A 26496-nucleotide genomic window follows, 5' to 3' on the forward strand; every position below is an offset into this window, starting at 1 on the left:
GCCAGGACCCCAGGCCGGCAGCAGAGCCCCCCCGGACCGGTAGCCTCCTGGGGCCGGCAGCGGGCTGAGCGGGGCTGGCGGACGGAACCCCCGGCTGGCAGGGGGCCGGTGGCCAGTACCCCAGGCCAGCAGCAGAGCCCCCAGGGCCAGCAGCAGGCTGAGCGGGGCTGGCGGACAGAACCCCCGGCCGGCAGGGGGCCGGTGGCCAGTACCCCAGGCCAGCAGTGGAGCCCCCAGGACCAGTGGCCAGGACCCAGGCAGTGTGAGTGCCACTGAAAATCAGCTCACATGCTGCCTTTGGCATGTGTGCGATAGGTTGCCTACCCCTGGTCTACACTTATGAACTGTTCCCTCTCCTAGCTAGTAAAGGAGGTTTTCTCCCCAAAGTTCAGTCTGTTGCAGTGCTGGCTGGCTTCACAGGAACCAGGATCCAATTTTTCATGAGAACACCTGGCTCCTCAAGGTGTCTCCTCAGCGTACGGATGCAGCATGCTTCTCCCTCCTCTGTAGGATCCTGAAACAGGCTCTTGTCCTTATCCACAGACAGGGTGACCCCCTGTCTGTTCTAATGTTTCTTTTCTACCTCCAAGTGGTTTCAGTTATTTGCTGTTGCCTCTGATATTTTCCCACTGAAAGTCTCAGGATTGAGCAAGGCTAAACAATTAAGCCTTCCATCGCATTGCCTGCTAAACAGGTCGGGTCGACAGCTCCCTCCTGACTGAATGGGTGATCACGGGGACACGTTATCCCCTAATGACTCATTTTTAGTCCAAGTCCATAAAGCGTACTTTTAATATAAATACATTATTCTTTAAATATTACCCATACATACATCTCACAATGATTATGAATCTTGAAAAGTTAAGAGCTTTCTATAGATACCATACATGTCATGCTTTATGGATAAATATCCTGTCAGATGTGTTTGGTGGAGTGAGTTTGTCAGGTCTGAAGTGAGAGTTGTTTGCAAAGAACATGGTGTCAAGCTGTCCTGCAGTGGCTCAAGAGCAGGGGTACCAACCTCAGGGCAGACTGTTAAGAACCAGGGCACAAACCCCAAATTGGCTGTGAGTTCTACACTTACATTTCCCCAACCAAGTATCAAGTGTAAAGGCCCCAGGCACTATAACAGCCTAACTGTGGAGTCATAGACAGTCCCCTTGGGTACACCGATCTATCTTGTCAACTAAGCAAGCTTGCCTTTGTGATAGACGGTGCCTTACACCAAAAATCACAGCAATATTCAGGTTACTCCCAGTCCCAAAGGCCCTTACATAATGCTTGTAGCCAATCCTATAAATTATCTAAAGATTTTATTAACTAGGAAAAGGAAATAAAAGAGTTATTTACAAGGCTGAAGAACATACACACATAAATGAGTTACAGACTTAAGTTTCAAAAAGTAATGGAAGCTTCTATAAGCAAGCTCTGTATGTCCTTTAGGCCAAGCACTGGGGATCTTTTACTTATGCTTAGTAATCCTAGCTCCTCAGAGTCCAGCAGCATAAAAGATACAGTTCCTCCTTGTCAGGGATTCTCCTTTCTTCGCCCATTCTGCTTCAAGTTGAAAATTCAGCTGTTGGGAGAGGTTCATGGTGGGGAGGGAGCAATCAGCAAAGTCTTTGGTCCTCCGGCATTCCACAGTGGTTCGTCTGGTGTTGATGGGCCTTCTAGGTTGGGTGGGAGATAATACCTCCTGTTGGTGACTACTATTTCACGCTAGTTAATGCTTCTCTCCTGTCTCTCTTCTCTCCTGTATCCCTGAGATACTCCCTTATCACACGGGACACAGATATTATAAGTGAGATTAACACATGCAGTAATTTATGAGCATTTCACAAAGCCTAAACATTAAACCCATTTTTATAATGCTAACACCTCTTTTGACAGCACTAACACACAGGTGAGCCAGACTGAGGCCAGCTAGGGATTTGCCAGTGTTCAGTTGAGACCTAGGGGCCGTGGCACAAGCTGGCACCTGATCTGCCAGCGACACACATGGAACCTTTCACTAACGAGCCTCCGGGTCACGCTCCCCCTTCTCCCAGCTGGTGCCGTTGGCTGTGGGTGGGGCATGGGGAGAGGAATGGGAGCTGGCAAAGCTGCACTCAGAGGTTTTAAACTTGAGCCCCAGCAGCCAATCATTCCAAAGACAGTGGTCCTGTTGTGAAGTTATTGACATAATCTGGGACCGTATAGATCATTGTTGCAACCAAGTTCCTGTAGTGGCACCAAATCTTGTACAAAGGGGGTCAAATAGGGTGTCTAAGACAAGGTTATGGTTGGCTGGTTAGGATTATGCTATCTGGATGCATGTATCATTTTTGTTTTTAAAGTTATAAGCATTTGCTCTAGACTGTCTGTATTTCAAACTTGTGCTCTGCTTCTGGGTGACACCCCAGACAAGTTGGTGTCAGCTCTGCCTAGCCTGCTGGATGGCCCATTAAGGACCATCAGCTGTACAACTGACCCATTGAGAGAAGGCAGACACGCCTGGGGACTCAGCCAGGTGTGCAGGGACCTGCCTAGGGACAGAACTCTGAGGTGTTTCCAGGCCATGTGAGGGGCAGCTTGTCCTTGGGACAAAGAAAGAGACGCCACACGGCAAGAGACTATAAAAAGCTACTGCAGCTCCTCCATCTTGTCTTCAGTCCTGCTTCTTCCCTCTGGAGAGACTTGGCTACGCTGAAGCTTTAAAGGAAGGACTGAATGACCCCTCCCAGCTGGGGATGTTCTCCAGAGACTTGATCTGAACCTGCCGTTTATTCCATCATGACTGCAAGCCTGAACCAAGAACTTTCCCATTGCTGTGTGTCATTGATTCCATTGAACCAACTCTAGCTCTCATCTGTATCTTTTCCTTTTATGAATAAACCTTTAGATTTTAGATTCTAATGGATTGGCAACAGTGTGATTTGTGGGTACGATCTGATTTGTATATTGACCTGGGTCTTGGGTTTGGTCCTTTGGGATCGAGGGAACCTTTTTTCTTTTACTGGGGTACTGGTTTTCATACCTATTCATCCCCATAACGAGTGGCGCTGGTGGGGATACTGGGAAACTGGAGTGTCTAAGGGAATTGCTTGTGTGACTTGTGGTTAGCCAGTGGGGTGAGACCAAAGTCTTCTCTGTCTGGCTGGTTTGGTTTGCCTTAGAGGTGGAAAAACCCCAGCCATGGGCTGTAACTGCCCTGCTTTAAGCAATTTGTCCTGAATTGGCACTCTCAGTTGGGTCACGCCAGAACCAGCCTCATTACACCTGTCCATGGGGAGGCCGGGGGGGCGCACCTCGTTCCCTTCCCAGCGTGAGAGCTGTTTCCCCAAGAGGAGGATGACAGCAGCTGGTTTTGAGACAGGCCTGCTCAGGACTATCCGTTTGAATCAGCCTCCCTCTCTGCTCCTGCAGTTTGGGAGCTCTGATGCCAAGATGCTCCGAGGCCCATGGGCGGCTGGCACCAGTGGGCATGTACGCCCCTTGGCCACAAGGGAAGGAGCTGGCTGTTTTGTGCCATGCCACTAACAGAGGAGCATCCTCCCCAAGGAGCCAGTCCCAGCTCCCTGGCCCCTTTGCCCTCCTCAGTTCCACAAATGCCCAGTACTGAACCCAAACACGCAGGGAAATGAGCCTTGCTGTGGGCGCGGAAACCTGCTTTTCCCCAAGCAGCGGGTCTGCCGCAGAAGGAAAAACCCTCCGGATGATCCTGCCTCAGCCTGCTCTGCACACCGCGGTTGTACTGGTTGAACTAGTTCAGTTAGGAGAGTGATTTTGTTTGTAAGCAATGTTGTGATACTGGTACAAACCCTCCTGCGGACACATCTATACTGGTATAAAGGTGTCTCAAACTGGTATCACTTCCTCCCCTTGCTCGATGGGCATAGCACCTGTCTACCAACATCACTGCTTCTACACGGAGGTTGGGGGGCTCATACAACTTATAGCATATAGTCCACGGCCTTGGACATTGCCTGTGTTACTCATGCAGGTTCCAGGAAGTGATCCCAAGGTTGCAGCCGGGACTAGCCAGACACATCCAGCCCCAGTTCCTCTTGGACGGCCTCGTTGGGGAGATGGCAGCAGACCAGGGGAGCAGCGGTCACACAGTAACATTGGGGGTGGTGGCGACCCGCAACCTGGGAACGTTTCCTGTCCCTATAGATCTGAGGAGGAGTGATCAGAGACTCACCCCAGAGCATCAGGCTGCAAGGGAGAGGCCTGCTGCAGAGGCTGTCACCTCTCCCTCCTCCATTCCCCTAACTGGCTGGCTTGTGCGTGTTAGAGACGAGCCTGACCCACAGAGCACAGGTGCTGGAGTTCAGGAGCATTACGTCGAGAGGGTTTGTCTCAGTTCACGGGACAGTAACATTTTTTCAATGTCCTGGAAAAAAGCATAAAATCATCACTGATAAAGACTGCAGCTGGCCCAAAGATTGGGAGCAAACATCACAGAGGACAGGCCACGGATGCGGCGCGATCTGGATCACTTAGCAAGCTGGGCATAAGCAAACAATATGTGTTTCACGAGGCCCATAGATCTAGGTACAAAGAATGCAGGTGTAAGGGGGCTGCTGGCCCCTCACTGAAATTTAGTGGGGTTTTTGGTTGGTCCTTTCCCAATACCAGGAGAAAGGAGAGGGGTCAAAGATAAATCAGGATCCTGAGACTGACAGTCCCCAGGGCTAATGGGGAGAGGCCAACACTCCAAGTCAGCCAGATTGACAGGGCAGGCAGGCCAATGAGGGAGCCAGGAGCCTGGTGGCCTGTCCTCCATGTGAGCTGCTGCCTGAGGCAGGAGAAGGGCAGAGCTAAGGTGAGAGCAGCAGCCCAAGCTGCGCTGGAGGCAGAGCTGCAGCGCTGAGCCAGAGGAATCAGAGCTGGGCTGGAGCCAGAGGAGTGGGAGCTGGAGCAGCCCAGAGCCGGAGCAGTGCAGACAGGCTTCATCGATGAGGAGCCAGGGCTGAGCTACAGTGGGGAGCCACGGGCCAAAGCCAGGGTAGCAGACACAAGCTGGGCCACAGTAACACCAGAGCCAAGTGTGCTGAGCAGCTGAGGAGAGTGACGGGGCAGAGGGCCCAGCGCAGGGAGACATCACCAGACAAGTGGCCTTGCAGGCGGGGCTCCGGGTGGGGACACAACCCACACGTGGGGAGCGATTCTGGGGAGAAGGGTCCTGCCACCAGAGCCTGAGGGCGATTGGCCACCATCAGAGCAGTGTCTGACCCGTGGCGTCACCATAGCCCAGCCAGAGACTGGGAGGGAGGCCTGGGACATGTGAGGAACAGGCTGAGAACTTCCCTCACGTCCCAGAGACAGCTATTTGCGGTGTTACCTGCGCCCATGGGGCGGGTCCCTTGTTCCTTTAACCTTTTCCATTTTCCCTTATTTTCTTACAGTTGCTGTTTCATAAGTTGTGTTTGGTTTGAACTTAACGAAGTGATCAGTAGGTCAGAGAAGCAGCTGGTGCGGAGAGAACACCCCAGAGTGGGGCCACCCTAGCCCCTGGCCTAAGTGACCATGACAAGGCTGGGGGTTAAGCCGCCCAGGAAATCTGGGCCCCGCCTTGTCGGGGTTACGAGAACTCTGCTGCATGGGAGAGCAGAAGGGGAGTCCTCAAGGTCAGGCAGGCCTCCAGGTAAAGGGAGCTAACTCAGATCCTTTCGCTACCAGATTTCAACGGGGTTATACAGACGCCAGGAAAGTTCCCCACAATAGCGGGACCATTCCCCCACTTGCACAGGCCATACTTACAGGCTGGGGGCCTCTATCCTGGGAAGCAATGACTCTGAAAAAAGATTTGGGAGGTCATGATGGATAATCAGCTGTGTGACGCTGGGTGACCAGGTCATACTAGAGTGTATTCAGGTCAATTCACTTGTGTATTAGCATAGATCAAAATGAGTGTAAACGTAAGAGTGTATTCAGGTGTTTAAACTTCAGGAAAACTGGTGGAATGTTACTTGTATTGTTTCGCTTATCTGTTCCTATAGTAATGTAATAGCAAACATTGACATTGTGTATATCTTGTGAAATGCTCATGAAGGACTTTAACAGAACATGCTAATTTCAAAGCAAGTGGCCATTATGTATGATGGTTGGAGGTCAAAAGTGCATTCTTCACTCATTGTCATCAAAGGAAAAGCCCACATGGGTGCTTGGGTAGAGATGCTGTCAGGTTGTTTTCTGTGTGAAGAAACTATAAATATGGATTTCTAGACAAATAAAGATAGTGTATTTCTGAACTGTTCACACTCTCACAGGGAAATGTACCAGATGCAAAGCTGAGATCTCCAGGGTACTCTGAAAAGACTTTTGGGAAACTGACAGTTTATTACATCACAGCCGCCATTTGGCGTTACAAACTGTGACTCACCTGTGCATATATTCTATCTGCTTTAGCCTCACAATTAATTTTTCTTAGCTAATAAACCTTCAGTTAGTTTACTATAGAACTGGCTACCGGCGTTGTCTTTGGTGTAAGGTCTGGAGTACCAGTTGATCTGGGATAAGTGACTGGTCTCTTGGGACTCGGAGAAACCGGATGTGATGTGATTTTTGGTTTAAGTGACCATTATCACAAAGTCCAGTTTGTCTGGGTGGTAAATAAAGAAGGGCTGGAGAGTCTAAGGGGACTGTCTGTGACTCCCTGGTAAGACTGGTCTAGTGATCCAGGAGTTCACATGTTATTGCCTTGGTGAATTCTAGACCACACCACCCACTTGGGATATCTGCCCTGTTTCTGACAGTCTGCCCTGAGGCTGGCACTCACAGTTGTGAGTCACTCCAGACAGCGTGGCAATCTGAACATGAACTCCCAGTGCGACGTTGTGGGCAAAGGCAGGAATACAGGCAAGAGTAGGGAGGTTAAATTACTTCTGTATTTGGCCCTGGTGCAACCACTGCTGGGATCCTGTGTCCAGTTCTGGTGGCCACAATTCAAGAAGGATGTTGATAAATTGGAGACGGGTCAGAGAAGAGGCACGAGATTGATTAAAGGATTAGAAACTTGCCTGATAGTGAGAGACTCATGGACTTCAATCGGTTTAGCTTAGCAAAGAGAAGGTTAAGGGGTGACTTGATCACAGACTATAAGTACCTACGTGGGGAGCAGAAATCAGATAATAGAGGCTCTTCCATCTAGCAGACCACAGTATAGCACGATCCAATGGCTGGAAGTTGAAGCTAGACAAATGCAGAATGGAAACAAGGTGCAAATTTTTGACAGTGAGACTAATTAACCATTGGAACGACTTACCAAGGGCTGTGGTGGATTCTCCATCACGGGCTGTTTTAAAAGCAAGACTAGATGTTTGTCTAAAAGCTCGGCTCTAGTTCAGTTGTAGCTACTGGACTTGAAGCAGGAATTAATTCAGAGAAGTTCTCTGGCCTGTGTCATCAAACTAGACAAGCACAATGGTCCCTTTCTGGCTTCAAAAATTTCCGAATGTCTGAATAAGAGCAGCAGAGCGGAGTGCTGCTCAGGGTTGCAGGCACATGCCGGCAGTTGCTGTTCCCTGGCACCGTCATATTTCCTGATGCTCCATTCAAAAAAAGGAACGTCTTGAAAACTGTTCCCAGGACACAGGCAGCAGTGAGTGGGTCAGGGGAAGGATGGTGAGTGTCTGGCTAGGGGAGGAGAAGGAGGATGCAACAGGAAGGAAGAGGGGAGGGAATGGGCTCCAGAACACGGCAGCCTCCTCTGGCAGTCCAGAGTCAGAGGGGCAACCAGGTCACTAAGCTGAGGCACAAGCTGGTCTGGATCAAAGAACCCAGGATGCATGAGGAACAGAAACCGCTGTGAAAGTAGGAGAGTTCTGGTCATGATGGGGGGCCAGCCCCACCCTCTTCTCCAAACCTGCCTAACTCCTAGAGATTCAAACACCAGCTCTTGATCTGAATTTAATGCCTTGAACTCACATCTCTGGGGGTTTGGCACTGACTGCAAACGGTACAGGAATAACCCCGTCTACCCAAAGGCAAGATATCAGCTGTGCGGAGGCTCTGTTCCCGGACCGATTATTTCTGTCCAACCAGCTGATATTTTATCCTGTTAGATGGGAGAATACAATGGAAATGTCTCCACTTTCCTTTGAACAAAGGCTGTTTTTCAGGGCGTCTGTCATTTTGCTGCCTGGGAGAAGAAAGGGGAAAAAAAAAAACCAAACCACCAACAGCCCAGCTCATGGTCAGGGCATGAAAAAGCGGCTACATTTCCTATTTGAATATGTAGTTCATCCAGTGCAAAGTGGGGTGTGTGTGTGTGTGTGTGTTTGTGTGGTTGCGGGAGCCACAGCTTGGAGGGTGGCAACGTGACAATGCCGTGAGTTCACACTGGCACTCTATGGGGTTTGATTGTGAATCATGGGTTAGAAGCAGATTGCTGAATTGATGCGGGTTGGGAGAGGGTTAGGCGGGTGGGTGTGGAGACTGAGACATGGAGCCCTTTGCCTCTAGGTCAGCAGTTTGAATCTTCAGAGAACTGTGTGACTCAGAGCTCCAGTTGCTTACAATGCTAAAAGTCATGGGTCCTGGCCCTGTGAAATGAGCAAGAATCGTGAAGGTGCCCAGCTAGCCCAGTGAATGGTAAGAATCTGGGCAGACAGTGCTGGTAGTCACTGAAAGTCGGTCCTGTCTGAAGGGCTGTGGAGGGGTCTCTTGGAAATGAGTTGAGGGTCACCGTCAGCTTTCCAGTGGACAGACGTCCATCACAGAACCACCATGGCTGCCAGGCAGCCTGGCAGGGATGCCATGGACACTGCACTGTCTCCCAGCCCTTGCACAGTGGTGGGGCAGAGTTCTGGAAGCTAAGCCAGCTGCTCCTGTTGTACCTCTCACGAGGAATCTGTGTCCCGGACTGCCAAACGGTGCACCCCCACTAGCAATATGCCAGGTTCCAGCCCCTCTCCTGCTTTCTCTCAAACCTCTTGTTGAGGTTCTGGCTGCATTTCTTCCTGCACCTTTTCACTTATGCGCTCCCTACCTGTGGCCCTGCAAAGTCCCAGAATCTCCCTGTCAGGCTCCTCTCCTGGCACTGGCTGAGATGGCCATCATTCAGCCCAGGAGGAGGTTGCTAGATGGGGGCAGTTTCTATGACTCTGGGGCATATTTCCCATCACTTGTTTGTTCATTTCTCCTTAGAGTTCCTCTGTCCAGCATCCACCGACTCCTTGGATTCCTTCTTGGAGCAGTGGGCATTGTCTGGAGTTCTCTGCTTGGCCTCCCACTCAGGATCCCTTGTACTGACCTCGTGCTCTCACTCCTGTCTATTTTTTTCATTTAGCGGCTCCTTATGGTTTTGGGGACCACCTCCCCTTGATATTTCTTTTGGGGTCTCCAACCAACCTCACCAGGATCAAACCAGCTGGCACCTTTCATAAGGTGCGAATTCACTAAAAAGCAATGACACAGCTGAGTGTAAGGGGATGCAGAGTGTGAGTGGCCTCCAGCTGGGAGTGATCATCAACAGAAGAGTAGCCCCTAGGAGACAGTCATGCAGCAGGACCCCATTGTGCCAGGCGCTGGACAAACAGAGCACACAAAGACAGCCCCTGCGCCAAACAGCTGCCAATGGAAATATAAGAAAAGAGACACCAGGTGCAGACAGACAGCTGGGGGGAGCACAAGAAAAGAGTGAGATCATATTGTCTAAATAGACTAGCCAGCCCCGGGGGACAGAAGGGGAGTAACACACAAGCAGAGTGAACAATGTGGTGTCAGGGTCAAAGCACAGGAGGGAGAGATCAGGGGTCCTGAGATATGTTCCTAGCTTTTTGTGGGACGTTGGGCAAGTCCCTTAACTTCTCTGTGACTCATTTTTCCCATCTGTAAAATGGGTCTGATGATACCCACCCCAAGCAGGGGTAGTGAGGCCTCTCCTCCATTCTACAACTTTCTGGAAGCTGTAGAGGCTGAGTATTATTATCCAGCGTGTAGTGTGCTCCTCCAGGACGGCACACTGAGGTGGGTACAGTGTCTAACAGCAATGGGCATCTTATTTTTCAATGGTCTGTGAGGGACATTTCCCCATCCTCTTCTTTCCCTTTCTTTTCTTCCTCATGTTACTGTCACCACAGCATGGTCTGCAGCCCCCAGACAGACACTTCAGCTCCGACTCAGGTCTCTCTTCTTCCCTTGCCAGCTTGCAGCTGTGTCTGCACTGAAAGCTGATTGTAGCAAACTTCCACTCGGGCACCCCCAAGGAGTTTCCTGATTCACTGGCCTTTGCATCCTGTCTCCAGCATCCCCTGCAGCCTCCAACCACAGCAGCCCCCTTCCTCCAGCTAAAGGAGCAGAGCAGCCTCTGGGGGTGACTGATGGCCGGCTCCACCCTGCCGTGGGGATTGGGTTTCAGCCCCCTGAGGGTGACATGCTATCCACTCCATTCCAGGGTGTCGTTTAGAGAGCAAGAAACCCAAGGGCTCATTGCTAGGAAAAGAACGAGGTCATCTTTACAGCTTGGAGCACAGAGCTGCACAGACGGTTTGTGATGACACGGGAAAGGCAGGCTGGATTGGGTGTCCCAGCTGCTCAATTATTAAACAGCCTTTTTATTTCCCTCTTACTTCTTCCTGTCCTCTGTACCCCACTGCCCTGTGTCCTTCAGCAGCCAGATTTACCAGCCTCTGCATTCCACCATTGACCTTGGCTTGGCCTCCCTACGTCCAAGCTCCCTCACTCCTACGTCAGAACCATGCACCCGGCGCTGCTGGGAAGACAAGGGCTGCTTTCAAGATTCACCCTGCTTGGCACTTTCCGATTCTTCAAGCAGCTATTTTATTCCTAGATCTCATACTCCTTTGTAAAACCCCACGGGGGAGGGGAAATGGACCTTATCAAATAAAGACCCGTTGCTAAAACTCCATTCATTTCTCTCTCCCCTCCCTTTAATTTTCCTATTCACAGATTCATAGAAGGTAAAAGGGCTTTCCCAGCCCTAGGTCCCATCCACACATTCCCCCCAATCCCCGCAGTGGAAGGCAGTGCAGGATAGTTTCCTACAATCTTCTGCTTCTGTACAGTCCATTCTCTTTTTGTTCGGTGGAGACTTAAATGAGCCTAGCCCTGTGGCCTCCACCAGGTCCCATGAGAAAGGATTCCACAGTTTAGACTGAGCGTCAGGGTCTGTAGTTTATTATTCAGTTTACATTTTCCCTTTGCTCAGAGTCCTCCCATTCCTCCTAATTCTCCCCCAGTGCACCACAGACGTGACTCTTCTCCTTCCTCGGGGGTTACGCCCTGCAGATAGTTAGCCTGGGTACCGTTACCATACCTGCAAAAGCATCTGAAAGAAAGTGGCCTGGTTCTTAAAGGCGCTCTTAGCAGGATCCAAAAATGGATTGCTTGCTTGTCTGAGTAACAAGAGTACCCAGAGTTATCAGAGTAAATATTAACTCAACAAACCAGAGCTTTCAAGTGACATAAACCTTCATGCTTCAGGGCATAAAGCAACCAGGATATCCCAAGGCTTCCTGCTGCAGCATCCGGTGCTGGCCACTATTGGAGGCAGGAGACTGGACTAGATTGACCAATTGTCTGGTCCAATCTGGCAATTCCTGCATTCCCAGGCAAAGGACAGGCAGCTCCCATAGACTATGGGCTTCAATGGATAGAACCCTAACTATAGTACTCCTGGGCTGAAACACTGGCCTTTGTCTCTGCTTACCTGTCTCTTAGCAAAACTATACAGGTCTAGCTCTTTTCTTCTCTCCTTGTAGGCAAGTCCCCACCCCACGCCCAACGTGCCAGTATCTTTATGGTAACATGATGCCCAGCACTTCTCCTCGCCTGCACTTTCAGAGGAAGCAGAAGTCCTGGAATAGTGGGAAAGGCCCCTCAAGTAGCATTTCCAGCCAACCAGCAGCAGGAAGTCCTGGGCATCTCACAAGAGAACCTCTTCCAGCAGGTATTTTACAAATCCAAGAGGCTGAGAGAATTTGGACCAAGTCCAGAGAGTCATTTGGCCCAAAGCTCCAATTCTTTGGACGTTCACCCATTGCTATCTTCATGGCCTCCATATCCACGGTGATACAGTGCAGAGCTGTGCTTCCTCAGATACTAGAGTGGGCATGTTTGGTTAGTCCTACTTCCTGGCAGCTGCACTCACCACAGATGTGGGGGCATAGCCAGGGAAGGGGGGACAACAGAGGGGCCAGAATTGACAGGGAGTCAGGGGGACATGCAAATACGATGTTGCTTTCATTTCTGCAGAAAACAATAGACCCCCCTCCTATCCTTAACACTGCCTGGGACTGAAGGGGGTTGTTCCCAACATGGGGTGTGGTTAAATGTCAAGCTGGTTTTGGATTATCTTTCCATCTCCGTCTGCCCAGAAAGGTTGTGTACTTTCCTCTTAGATAGGAACCCTGCCCCAAGGGGCTCACGGTGCATATTATACATTTATTGACAGCAGGCAGAGATCACCCCTCCACTCCTTGTGGAAGAGAAAAGGTTTGTGAGTCTAAGCCGTCTGCCTGGGAGGGGGAAGGGCAGGACATGCAGCTACATGTCATCAGTGATTGATTCTGTACCGTAGCTCATGTGCTTTCTCCTTTCACATCATTGTTGTAAACTAGCTTGTATGGGGGGTGGAATTTCTCCTCTGAAACTACAAAGGGGCAGACGGTGTCTTATAAACCGTGTCAAATCCCAGGTCCAGGCAGTTTGCAGGATCCTCCCTGTGGGGCTTCAGCAGATCAGTTATGAGATGTTTCCCTCTGAAGGGAAATAGCCCTCATGCCCTTCTCCTTACCTTTGTCCAGCTACTCTATCTGTCTGCAACTATCTTCCTGAACTTCTCCTCCTCCTCCTGACGCCCTCGCCTCAGACTGGACACCGACACCTACTTCCTCCTTCAAACAACCTTCCTTGGGTTTTGCAAAAAAGCACTTAATAAAAATCTACATTTGGGGTCCGAACCAAATTGCCATCGGCTCAATATATGCAATGCTCTCCCAAGGACGTCTCACTTTCTTAAAAGGATGACATCAGCCATCTGTGAATGGAAAGAATGCAATTCAGGGAACAAAGGAGAAGATTAATCACACAGGCTGGAAAGGAAGACGGTTATCTCACTGCTGGTAACAGGCTGATAGGTATCATCATGTGACTTGGGCGTTTTTCAGACAAGATTTGATTAATGCAGTGGTTCCCAAACTTGTTCCACCGCTTGTGCAAGAACAAGCTTCCAGCAGCTCCCGTTGGCCTAGAGCAGCGAACTGCAACCACTGGGAGCCGCGAACGGCCAAACCTGCGGACGCGGCAGGTAAACAAACCGGCTCGGCCCACCAGGGGCTTTCTCTGCACAAGCGGCAGAACAAGTTTGGGAACCACAGGATTAACGGATAGGATTCCTTATTAGAGTACTAATGGCTGGCATGCTCCTTGACAAAGACAAAGAAGGGAGAATAAGTCGCTGGGTGAGTGCATAGCCACAGATCCAATATAACCCCCATGCTGTGTTAACCTGGTGCAGCCTCAGTCTGTACAGAGGTGGGCTGCCAGCTTACTCAGCTCCTCTGAAATCAGGCCACACATGGAGAGAAGAGGCCAGCATTCGGTCAGTGTCTAGGCTCTGATTTCAGCATGAGCAGATGAGAGAAATGTGCGTAAAACAGGCACCTTTAAGGGCACTGTTCCTCTTGGCTCTCCAGTCCGATATCCTACTCTCACTGCATGGCTGGAATTCCCATAGAACCTGCACCTTGGGCACAGCACTGGGCCACTCAATCAAACTGATCTGCAACATGTTTGAATAATTTAGCATTTATCAATGGTTTTATCTTGACTAGAATTTAAAGGTGCCTTGTTAGCAGGTACTAGCTAGCATGTTCTAACTAATGTTCTAAAACACTAATTTAGGCTTTAACGTGCTAAGAGTGGTTGAGCTGACGATAGGTTAAAAACTATACTTGAGTTTTAGAATGTTAGTTAGAACATACTAGCTAGCACCTTCTACCAACACACACCTCTAAAACCCGCTCAAGATAAACCCTGACTGTTTATTACAAAACATTTTGGGATCTGCTTGCAGAAAAGTCCAAGAAAAGTTTATTCTACTTTGCACTGTTTATGAGATAGTAAGACTCTCCTGTGTTATGAGAGAGTGACTTTAAACTCTTGGAGGATTTACGATTCCCTTTGAAGATGGGACTCGTGTTCTTCACGAATCCTCAGAGACACACTGAGACCACAGAGGGGAAGATAGCTACTAAATACCAGCTGTTCAATTCGCCTTTAAATGTTTCCTTCTTTGGTTTCTCCTGTGATGGGGTTTTGTGCTGAAACAATGGCCTTTGTCTACACTGAGCCCTTTCTTAATATTTCGTATCAACAGTGAAGCACTAGTATAGACAGGGCACAGGTATATATCAGCAAATTTATCGCTGTGCTGTCTGGAAGTCCTGCGATGTCAAACAGCCACCATGAGCATGGATGGTAACATTAACAAACACTGTTAATAATATGTCAAAGCCTCACTTCGCTATGTGCTGTACAAACATATCAGAAATGACAGTTTCTGCTCCAAAAAACTTACATTCTAAAAGACAAGACAAACAAGCAGGCTGAGGTGAGGGAGACACGTGTGTCCAGGTCTTAGCCATTCTGGAGCCCCATCTGGCTACTTAGATCAAGATAGAACATTCCCTGTTGGAATCTGTCCCTGCAAGCCACACCTTCATGTTAAAGAGCAGGACAGCAGCAATCAGTACCATTACCTGCAAATTAGTTATGGCCCTGAAGTTTCTGACAAGTTGTCAATACAATACCCTCGGCTGGAGAAAGTTTGGGTGGTTCTGCTCTAGGTGGTCTCTTTTGGGGGCTCCTTTTGTTGTGATGTTCTCAGCATTTATAGATACAGACCTGCCCTGTGTATGCTCACTAACGTGAGTCTGACTTCTGCTAAACAAACAGCAAAGTTCTGGAGGAAGAAAGTTGTGGTCCTAGAACATAATGTTCAATGGTGCCCAGAGGAATTTTCTTATCACAGAAACAAAGTTCCCCTACTCAGGATGGAGAGATATCAGAGAGGCAAACTCAGCCCTATTTAATAATAATGCAGATTAAAGTAGAACCTGGATTTATGATGGATCCGTTTGCAGGCAGTTGATTTCCTATAATTAGATGATGTCTTTCAATAGGAAGCCAACTCTGTTGGAGCACAGAGCTTCAACTTTTTAACCACCCACAGATATGTAATTAGAGGAAACCACCCACTGTCAAAATGATCTTCAAGGCTTAAAGTGGCATGATGAATGACACCGTTTGTGGTGCCTCTTTTTATTGTCAATCCCTTAAGTACAATCCCTCTGTGCATCCTTACATGGCTACTTCCTTACCTGTGGAATGAAACCACTGAGGCTTCAGAATATAAAAGCAATCTAATGGTTTTTTCCTACACCATGAACACCAATCCATCACTGGGAGTAAGTGGGTCAGTAGTCAACCTTCCTGCTGATAACCCTCCAAGTTGTTCTATATTTCACAGTCCAATTAGTCTTGCAAGTGTAACCCTTGGCAAGAGACAATGTGAAGCAACTGCAGCTGGAAGGCACTCTATTGTTTCTCTCCTCACCCTGCTTCTCTCATGGTTGGGGGCTAAAACACAAGGCAGGCTATGTAAAAGCAGATGGGAAGCTCCTGGCTTTCATCTTGGATCTGGGTTTCAATGCAGATGTGAGCAATGTCTGCAAGGAAACTAGTCAGCATCGCTGCTAAAAGAGATTACGGGATTTAATTCACTCTACCAGCAAGATGCAATTTAAAGAGGCAGAACCCAATTTTTAAAAGCATAACATAAACAAGGCGCTTAAGATGAATTCCCTCCCTACCCCACTTTCTCCCACTCCCCAAGCTGCTTTCATTATTGAATGAAGTTTAGGCCATTGCCAGGACTTGATTCTTTTCGCCATCAGTACCTACCATCCCTTCAATGCTAATTATTCCAGGCACCCTAAGAATCTTTAGTTTTACTACATAGTTCTGAGGTTAAATTTTAGCACCCTATTTTCAGGTAACTATTAATAGTTAATGATAATTAATATGCACTTATACTGATCCTTTCATCTAAGGACTTCAAAGTGCTTTACAAACAATAAATAATTAAGCCTCATACTATCTCTGTGAGGTAGGTACGCATCCGTTTTATACAGGCTCAGAGAGGCTGTACTGTAACTTGCCCAGAGGTCAGAGGCTGGGCTAGAAGTAGTGTTTCTTAGTCTCTTGCTCTAATCACTAGTTCACTCTCCCTCCATGGTGAAAACAAGGCAGTGACTGGCTCTGCAAAGCACTAATGATAACAATGCTAAGCTTCTTCCTTCACTTGCAGGCAGCTTGTGGTAACATGACCTGATATTACCATAAGTAATGCTGCAACTGGGGCAGAGATTTTCATCTGCAGATAAAGCATCTGAATGTCTTGAATGGGGATGACCATACAGATACATCCAGTCATCAAGATACATGGGAACATGAAGTCCCTGAAGTCTCCAATCCAGGGGAAAAATCCATGTTATTCTTCCAGGCTGCTCTTGTCATCCAACCTAGAGATTTCTGAATTGGCAGATGTGGAGCACAGAAAACTCCTAAAACATGTTCCAACAAGATGCTTGTCACCAGGGAGAGCTTTGCTGAACCATCTGCCTCAGGAACTTCCTCTTCAGAAATCATAGTGAGATGACTGTGCAGAAATATGGGCTTAGGAAACTGAGACCCTTTGTCAAACTCCAGTTGGACGCTGTATGACCTTTGTTGGGCCCTTCCTGCCTCTATTTGACTGGCAAATCTTCTTTTACTTCAGTTTAAACTATTTAATCAGCACTTAGCACCTATCATATAAGAACATCACCTTGGTATCTACACAGCAAACTAAATTAGATAGTCTCTCTCTATTTCCAAGGAACACAGGCTTTATTGTGTCTGTTGCAAATTCCGGGTCAACATTCAAATACATCAAATGGCCCTTTATTCCCTGTGGATTTTCACCATTGCCAGGCCTGTTTGAAGCTGATGGCATACCGTGGTAAGGTTGCTGCAGAAAGTGTTTTCCAAATAAAAAGAATAAGGTGAAAATCATATTGGAGTTTGCAATGGGTGTTCTTGCATCATCCAAGTGCTGGCTTATTTTGCCATTGATAAAATATCCCTCTAGTAAAACACTGGTAGCATTTGGCAACTTTTAGGGTTGGTTGGAAAGGATGGTGAAGCAATGCCAAAACATACACAAATATTTTATGAAGATGGAAAGCCAGTGCAGGCCACCATTCTTGTGTTTTTAAATTGGTCTCCATCCTGTCTTTCATTACTTCCTTCAGTCTCTACCTTCCTCAGAAATTAAAACAACCTTGAATTTATATAGCATCTTTCATTCAAATGGATCTCAAAACATGTTACTAAATCTTGGGAATAACTTGATTTTTAAGTTCCAAGCAGAAAAAAAACTGGAGTACGGCATCTGAGTCTATAGCCATACCCATGGTTTGTATTCTGTAAATTGGTGTGCAGTGTTGCTATGGAGCTGTTCTCCTGGTCGGAAGGTGCAGAAAGACCAGGGTGTTCTAAGAATATCGCAGCATGGGCCAGGTAAGTGGAAATGTAATGAGGATGCATATGCAGTGGCATTAATTACCTTTCCTCTGCTATTCAGACAACATGCAGAGTGTTTTGGTGATGTCTCATTAACCAGGGAAGGGCTTGTACGTCGCAACTGGAAACTGCCAAAAGCTTCTGGAGCATTTGTGAGCAGGGAGCTAGCTGCAGGTGATGTTAGGAAGAATTGGACAGAAGGTTCTAGAAAGTTCTGTGGCAGCTCAAAGTGACAGCTGGGGATGAGAGTTGGGAGTGACAGTGTGAAATTCCCCCCTTCTCCCCCCACGGCTAGGCTATCCGCATTAGGCACATAGGTACGGTGGACAGTGGGGATTTGGCCATTGGGTGTGGCACTAGGAATTGAGCATTTGGGTGAAGCAGTTTGAACTGAGCTGTTTGGTAAGGCAATGGGGATAGAGCACACAGGTGAAGTGGGCATAACAAACGTGACAACTGATCTGGCTCCAGACACATGAGAAGGGCCCAGGTTCCAAAAGGTTATAATTCTGTCATGGGACAGGAATCCGTATGGACTGACTCCAGTAGTTACTGTAATACCTTCCCTTAAAAAATACCAAACGCAAATGAAACATAACATCAGCTGAGAACAACCACAAATCAATATAGCAAATTAATAAAACACATGGAGACATTCAGTATGGAGGTCAGAGTAGCTACCTGAACCATCCTGCCAGATGAGAGAATTACTCTGTTTCTTACTGGACATCTGTCAATATCTACTATTACTGAACTAACTCCAGGGTTTTCTGATCACACATCCACTTCCTGATTACAAAGCAGTTCCTTCTGCACTGGCCTGTTAGTTCATGAGGTGGACCTGACACCTGTAGCCTATGTTTGCTGGTCCCGGTGTTTTTTCATTGCAGTGACTGGGTAGGCACGTGTTGCTTCTGTCAGCACAGGAACACTGTAAATAGCATTCTAGAAACAGCTAGTGATGTCCTTGGTTTTGATCAGATGTCTGTTTCTCCTATAGGACTGGCCCACTCATGGATGGTTATAACTTATAACGTTGGGGCACATGGCATCTTCTGTTTGAAATCTAACATTCTCTCTCACTTGCAATGGGTTGTTTGGCATTCTTTTCATAGCATTTCTTCCATTCCAGTAACCTGGCAAATAAATCTTTAACTACTTTAAGGTTAACGGTCTTTGGCTTAAGAAGCTTGTTGGATGTTGGCACCAAGGTTTTAATCTTCTGCCCATAAATCTCTGAACAGCTGATCCTAATAAAGCATTGTGAGGACTATTGTGATGTACTAACAATGCGACACATGGATCCCTGGCATCTACCATTTTTTTCTATTAAGTTCTTTGTTATTTGTGCTGACTTTTCTGCTAACCCATTTGATTGTGCATAAGGACTTGGCATGTGGTGCTTGAGCTGATATATCACAGAGAATTGCTAAAACAAACTGTATGTGCGGCTGCCAATTCTCACAATATTTGGTGTTTAGCTTAAAGCTCCCAGAAACAAGTGATTTTTGAAAATCTTAGCTTTTTTTTTTTTTTAAAGTAAGTTTCTAGTCCTTTTAGTTGTGGAGAAAAACTTGAAAATGTGACCTAGAGTGCACCCTCAAAGCTCAGAAATCAGAATGGAAATAAAATAACCAAACAGCCTACTAAGGACTGTTGCACCAGCCAGAGTGACCAGGCTCAGTCCTGTAAATCCACAAATCTTTGGGGTGGCCTCGTGGCAGTGGCAAGTTGGGTCAGGGTGTGCACCTCTTTGAATGTCAATGGAAAGTTTGAGAGCATGGTGTGCTGGGGTGTTTTTGTCCATTCTGGCAACGTGGCTGAAGAGCATGCAACGCTGCTTTTGAATATAATGAGCGACTGAAGGAAGGCCAGAAATGTTTAAGATCGTGACATTTTGCACAAAGTCAAACCACTTTATGCTCAGGATTTGGTGCTGACAACACATATGGAATGCCTCTAACCACTCCACGTCTGCCTGTAAGAGGGTCCAGGTTTCTGACCCGTATAGCAATACACGTAATACGTAAGTTTGATAAATTCTGAACTTTGCCTTAGCACAAAGACATTTTCGCATCCATAAGCAAGACATGGACTTCATTCAGGAAGTGGCAAGATGTATTCATCAAAGAATGTCCAATTTGCCACAATTGTTTGAACTCTCTTTGCAGCCTAGGTAGATGAATTCATCAAGGCTCTCCACTGTACTCAACCCACCTGCACCGGGTGCTCTGGTCACCCAGCTCTGAGGTTCTGGGCCTTGGTCTTCTGGCAGGAGATGTTCAACTCCATGGTGAGGGCAGTGTCTGGGAGACCTTGGATGGTGGGACTGAAATTCTCTGACTTCTCCACAAGCAAGGCAGCATCGTTGGTGTGATCTTGGTTGGTGGCCACTTCTTGACCAAGCTTGATTCCAACACGTGGAGCAAGAAGTCCTAATATTCAGTAAACAGCTCAACAGAATAGTGTGGGGTGCAAGAATGTATCCCTGCCACACACCTGACATTGTGTAGAAATGTGGTGAAAGCTATGAACCAATATACACTCTTGCACCTGTACTCATGCATCAGACAGCAGAAATCTGGAACACCAACTCCTTTGAGTCAGAGCCAAAGTGCTGACCTGTTGACTGAATCAAAAGCTGTACTGATGTCGATACATGGAAACTGCATCGACACATGAACGGGGCAGTTACATTCTCGGTGCAGCTCAACCAGAAGACAGAGGGTGTGGACAGTGTCCATTGTTTACTGCTCTACAGTGAATCCTGATTGCTGTAGACAATGATGTCTGTTAAAGAGCTGCTGCATCCTACCAAGCAGGATGTGACCAAACACCTTTTCAGGGATCAGCAATGAGACTGACCTGTGGTTGGCACACTCACTGTGAGATCCTCTGCCATTGTACGGGGACATTATGATGCCATCTTTCCATTCTGCTGGCACTTTGATGCCCACACTTTTAAGAACAGTTGATGCAGGCAGGCTGATGCTCACTGGTTCCACAGCACCCTTGAGCAGCTCAAATGGAATACCATCAGGTCCAGCAGCACACCCATTACATTACTTTTAGATGGTCTTTCGTACTTCTTCGAGTGACAAAGGATCAGTGTTCATCCCTAGATCTGCAGTGGCTTGACAGGTCACATAGCTCTAGACAGTCGTCAGCAGGTCTGTTGTTCAGCATGCTATTCTGTAATCAGACGGCTCTCCCTGCTTGAGACACAAGGTCCTGGAGAGATGGAAAACCCATTCTAAAAGCATGAGGATGTTAGAAGGCTGTTTCTGGGTCCAGTCAGGTGCATGATAGCTCTGTAGGCAAGATGCAGATTGTCGTTCGTTAGGTCGTCCTCTGCTTTGTCAGCTAGGGAGCTGATGTAGATCTCACAGTTTTGTTTTGCCATGGCCTGGAAAATGCCTTTCAGCTGTTTATGTTCTTGGACATCTGTCAAAAGGAACCCCAAATTTACTATTTTTCAAATATCACAATTTTAAGTCAATCTCATGATTCCAGCCGTGGATGATCAGGTTCTGTATTTATTGTAGATTCCACACTTCAATGGCCAGAATAGGATATCTTGGACTCTGTGTTTATACTTTGCAAAACCCAGATGCACACTGTGGATTATTCTTAGCAATTCTGCCCTTGTAATGGGTATTATTATGAGACAAAGTCCTTTGCACAGAATCTCATCATATGCAGCAGTTTATAACCATAGTCACGGCATGTTTTTATGCTGGAGGAACGTGGGCTTTTTCGGTTGGCCATCCATCAAGCTGTTGGGAGGTTGCGTCACTTGTGTTTCTTCTCAGAGCTTGTCAAATTTTGTTTCAGAAATTGGCAGTGCTTGAGTCAGATTTCCTTCAAACTCCTATTCCTGCAGTGCTGACTTTCACTATTTATGGAAACTTTTAAAAACATGTCTGCTGTAATAAGAAGCTCCCTCTCTGAACTAAGTTTCTCATTTAACAAGTACAATAGAACTTCAGAATTACAAACACTTTAGGAATGGAGGCTGTTCGTAACTGAAATGTTCGTAACTCTGAACAAAACATTACGGTGGTTCTATCAAAAGTTTACACCTGAACCTGACTTAATACCGCTTTCAAACTTTACTATGCAGAAGAAAAATGCTGGTTTTAACCATCTTAATTTAAATGAAACAAGCTGAGAAACAGTTTCCTTACCTTGCCAATTTTTAAAAAACTTTCCCTTTTTTTTTAGTTTACATTTAACACAGTACTGTACTGCATTTGCCTTTTTTTGGTCTCTGCCGCTACCTGATTGCATAATTCTGGTTCCAAATAAGATATGTGGTTGACTGGTCACTTTGTAATTCTGGTGTTCTTAACTCTGAGGTGCTATGTACTTGTGCAATTTCACTATCAGTCCTTGAAGTCTATAGGGTTCTTTGCACAATGGTTTTCTGGAAATAAGACCTACATTTTTAACAGTGAGGGTAATTAACCACTGGAACAATTTACCAGGGGTTGTGATGGATTCTCCATCACTGACAATTTTTAAATAAAGATTGGATGTTTTACAAAAAGATCTTGCCTAGGAACTATTTTGGATACGTTCTATTGAGCTGATCACAACTGGCTCGTCTATGAAACGATGGACAGAGGCTTCCAATCTGTTTCTACCATGACTGATTTCTACTTGTAAATGCATTTATGAAACTGTTCACAATCAGAAACAAGCGCCAGCATCTCTCTTTCAATCTGAGCCCAGTTCAGCAGTTTTCACCAGTGCTTTGGAAGCACATGCCACTGGGCAATCATTTTGCAGACGGGCAGCTCCCCTAACCTATATGACCTTGCACTGATGAGTCTTGATTAGGCTCTCGGTTAATCTCAAAATATTCCAGTTCTGGACTGTTTTGTGGTAACTTCAGTTCAAAGTCCTAACAAGCTTTTCTCTTGCCAAGTCCCCCCAGCGCCTGCCACGTGCCGCAGGGCGAAGGGTTTCTTGCCCGTCTCTGCACGGCCATTTGCTTCGCGGACTCATTGCCCGTCAGGTTCCCTTCTAGATGGCGGGATGCAGGTGCCGTGACTTTGCCCCACTTTTGGTCCCCTCGGGCTGCCCCAGGACACAGGTAACGGGGCCAAGAGCAGGCGCAGGGGTCGGGGGGAGACTTTGAGCCCGAGCCCCAGCCCCAGGGCAGGGGTCAGTTCAAAGCCCTCACCCCCCCGCCCCCAAATGCCACGGGTCACACACAAGGCTTCGTCCCGTCCCACGGGCCCAGTGCAGGCCCAGGCCGCTCAGAGCGGGGCTCAGGCAGCCCGCCACAGGCCAGGCCCGGGCTACGAGCCACCAGCACCAGGGGGCGGCCGGGGAAAGGGCGGGCCGCGGCCTCCCTCAGTCCCACGCAGCCCCTCAGGCTGGGGGGAGGGGGCGGGCGCCCGCAGGCCTCCCCGCGCCTGCGCCACGCTGACATCATCCTGTCCCCGCTCGCACGCAACCCGCCCACCTCTACGATGGATTACCGATGCGTGCCAATCAGCTCCGCCGTCTTTGCGGTGAACGCCAATCAGAGGCCGGGGGAGGGACTTCCTCGGGCCACGCCCGCTGCGCGGCGGCGCTAGCCGGAGGAGAGGCACGGTGAGGGAAGGGGGGGGGAGCGCGGCCTCGCCCAAGGCTCCGCCCCCTCCCTCCGCGAACGAGCGCGGCCCCGCTTCCCACGCCGACAAAGAGAGTGCTTGCGTCACCCCGTCCTAGGTATCCGGCGGCGGCGCGCGCCGCTCTCTTTCCCGGCTCGGGGGAGCGCCAGCTTAGGGCCCCGCCCCTCCGCGGCCTTGGCTTTGCGTCGGCCCCGCAGAGGGCAGCGGCGCGCACGTCGCCCTGCCCCTCGCCTCGCGGCCTGTGCGTTTAACGAGCGGCGCGCGCAGCCTGAGGAGACTGAGGGGAGCCGCCGCCGCCTTCCTGGGACTGGGAGTCCGCGGGCGCCGGAGCCGGGCGCGGAGGGAATGCGGCCAGGGGCAGCCGTCGGAGCAGCGTCCCCGTGAGCAGCGCGGGAGCCGCCGCCGCCGCCGCCTGCCCGGCCTGAGAGCGCGAGGAGCGTCCGCCCCCCGCCGCGCAGGGCAGGGGCAGCCCCGCCAGGGAAGCCATTTTGTGCCGCCCCGGCCGCCCCCTCCCCCACCGGCCGCCGGGCCGCCGCCCTGCCGGGCCGCCCCGGCTCCCTGCTGCACAGGCCCGCGGGGCCCCTGAGTGAGAGCGGCCCAGGCAGGGACGGGGGAGCCCGCAGCGGGCGGCGGCCGCGCTCCCCATGGCGAAGAAAACGTACGACCTGCTCTTCAAGCTGCTGCTGATCGGGGACTCCGGGGTCGGCAAGACCTGCGTGCTCTTCCGCTTCTCCGACGATGCCTTCAACACCACCTTCATCTCCACCATCGGTGAGTGAGCGGGGCCCCCTCCCGTCCCCTCCTCCATCATCTCCGCCCTCGGGGAGGGACGGGGGGGACCCCCCTCCCGTCCCCTCCCCCATCATCTCCGCCTGCCGGGGCGCGGGGAGAGGGAGGCTGCATCCTCCCCTTCGTCTCCTTGGCCCTCGGTGGGTGAGCGGGGCCTGCCGCACCGACCCCCACCCGCCCTGCCTCGCCTGCTAGGGAGTGATTGGGACACCGACCCCCACATTCATCTCTGCCACCCGTGAGCGAGCAGCGGAGCCTTCTGTCCTCAAGGCACCCTGCCCCGTTGACGTGATCACGTCTCCCCTCCACCCCAACCGCACACATCTTGCCACTGTCAATTGGTTTGCCCCGTTATGTTTCCTGCCATCGTTATTCGGGTGAGATCCTTCGTTAAACTCCACCGTTGGAGCGTGCTTCCAGAGAGACTTGGCCCACTCCCCTCCCAGGGGTGATTACATTTCCTTATGTGCATCCCAGTGCCAGCTTCATCTCCAGCATCTGTGAATAACCTTTGGAAATCTCCTTACCCCCCTGGGAACCCAGCACACTCTCTCTCACCCCCAACATCCTTTCCACTAGTGGCTGGTAAGACTAGGTGAATTCTGGGGAGACCCACTGTTTGTCTATGATGCCACCCTCACTCTGTTGTTAGTGGGTGAGCCCCCTGGAAGTCCTGTCAGCAGCACACACTGTTCCTTCCAGGAGAGTTCTGTGCCACTGCGCAATGCAGAATTTGCACATAAATAATGTTCCCTGCAGAATTCTGTTTTTTTCCTGATGAATTTGTAGTTTCCACTTAAATGCTCCTTTGGTGGAAATTACAAATTCCAGTCCTGGGCGCGGTGGGGCAACATTTCCTCAATCTATTGTTGTCTGTATTGGTACAGACCACGCTTCTGACAGGTATTTTGAAATACATTACCAAAATAATTGAAACTGATGTGATTTTTATTGTGTTGTTTTGACAAAATATACAGATTTTGCAGAATGTTTAATTGGTGCAGAATTCCCCCAGGAGTAACCCTATCCCTATATCTGAGTGTGCAAACCCTCCCTCAAAATGGCTTTCATATCCATTGTTAAGGAAAAGAGGTGTGTTCTGAGATCTTCCCTCCCCATCTCGCTGTGCTCTTGACCAGATCTTGACCTCAAGACGCTTCCCATTAAACAGGTTTCATTATGGAATTTTTTTTTCTTTCCCGTGATCATCAACTGCACGTACTGTCTTGGGCTGAATGCGTGATCCTCTTTGATCAGCTGTACCAACTTAACAGGACCGCTACTGTATCTGCCAGTGCTTACTTGCAGGCAGCATATACAGATGCATACCACATGCAGCAGAAGTTAATTGATTCAGAGGTTCAGTCTTGGAAATGAGACTGATGTTTGGATTGGATTGGATTAAGCTCTGTAGGGCTTAGTGTGCAGACTTGAGTGACTGGCAGCACTGCTGCTCTTCTAGGCCAGGGAAGCATATAGTACCAGTCATACAAACATGAAGTATCAATAGTGGTAGCTATAAGTGTAGTTAGGCACCACTGTTCTGTGTTATGTTGTTAAGTCTGCTATATCTCTAATCAATCAAAGCTCAGGTGTGGCCCTAAAAGTCCCACAAGAAATGGTGCTTTCTTAATCACTGAAGTTTGTGTAATTTAGGAAGGTATATTTGGTATTTAAGATTGCTAAGTAGCTACAGATAGTTGAGATGTACATGGTGGTTAGGCAGCAACTCAATTGTCTTGGCCTGAAGCTCTTAGCTGCTTTATTTTTATAGCCCATGTTCCCACTCAAACTTTCATAACACCTCATCCAAGGAAAGTAGAATTGTTCAATGCTGTGTTTTATTTCATTACACGGGTCATAATTTAATTATTAAACCCATATTTGTCACTTGATATGCATTTGTCTGAGTTTACATTGGAATAAGCATTGGTTGCTTTCCCTGGTGGTGGAAAGTGGAGTTTTGTTTAGTCTGTGTTTCAAGTTCAAGCCCTTTAATGTTCAATTTAAGGAATTGGTGATATGTAGTGGTGATACTGTCCTAGTCATGCCACAGAGAATATGCATTATTAACACAATGTTTAGGCATTTATAAATGAGATTCTAAATTGGTCGAAGCCTTATGAGTAGCTTGAGTATAGGCAAAAGTTTATCCTTGGAAGCAAATTGTCAGTTTTGAGGTACTGGAGATTAATAGTGTTGGGCTCTCTTGTGCTTCTGTCTACACCAGGAGTGGGCAAACTATGGCCCGGGGGCCACATCTGGCCCTCCAGACGTTTTAATTTGGCCCTCGAGCGCCCGCCAGGAAGCGGGGTCCAGGGCTTGCTCCAGACGGGGAGCAAGGTCGGCATCTTGCCCCACTTTGCACGGCTCCCAGAAGCAGCAGCATGTCCCACCCTCTCCGGCTCCTACACATAGGGGCAGCTAGGGGATTCCGCACACTGCCCCTGCCCCTGCCCCAAGCACTGCCCCTGCAGCTCCCATTGTCTGGGAACCGCAGCCAATGGGA

General features: G+C 48.8%; 1 protein-coding gene and 1 long non-coding RNA gene across 3 annotated transcripts in view; one reads left to right on the top strand and one right to left on the bottom strand.

Annotated features, from left to right (window-relative positions):
- Nucleotides 1–1541: 1541 nt before the first annotated feature.
- Nucleotides 1542–24288, bottom strand: LOC141984340 (uncharacterized). Of its 2 annotated transcripts, none has more exons than XR_012638721.1 (3): nucleotides 24203–24288; nucleotides 4184–4375; nucleotides 1542–1773 (listed from the first exon to the last, which is right to left on the bottom strand). It is a non-coding gene; the product is annotated as an uncharacterized LOC141984340 (long non-coding RNA). The 2 variants fall into 2 exon arrangements; XR_012638720.1 differs by lacking the exon at nucleotides 24203–24288 and adding an exon at nucleotides 19792–21032.
- RAB10 (RAB10, member RAS oncogene family) overlaps nucleotides 23759–26496 on the top strand; it is a 72654-nt gene continuing 69916 nt past the window's right edge. The window contains exon 1 of the mRNA XM_074947317.1: nucleotides 23759–23969. Coding sequence (XP_074803418.1) covers nucleotides 23843–23969 — 127 coding nt within the window. The 5' untranslated portion in view covers nucleotides 23759–23842. The remainder of the gene's footprint in view (nucleotides 23970–26496) is intronic.

Source organism: Natator depressus, chromosome 3, assembly GCF_965152275.1.
Source record: "Natator depressus isolate rNatDep1 chromosome 3, rNatDep2.hap1, whole genome shotgun sequence".
Taxonomy (NCBI): domain Eukaryota; kingdom Metazoa; phylum Chordata; order Testudines; family Cheloniidae; genus Natator; species Natator depressus.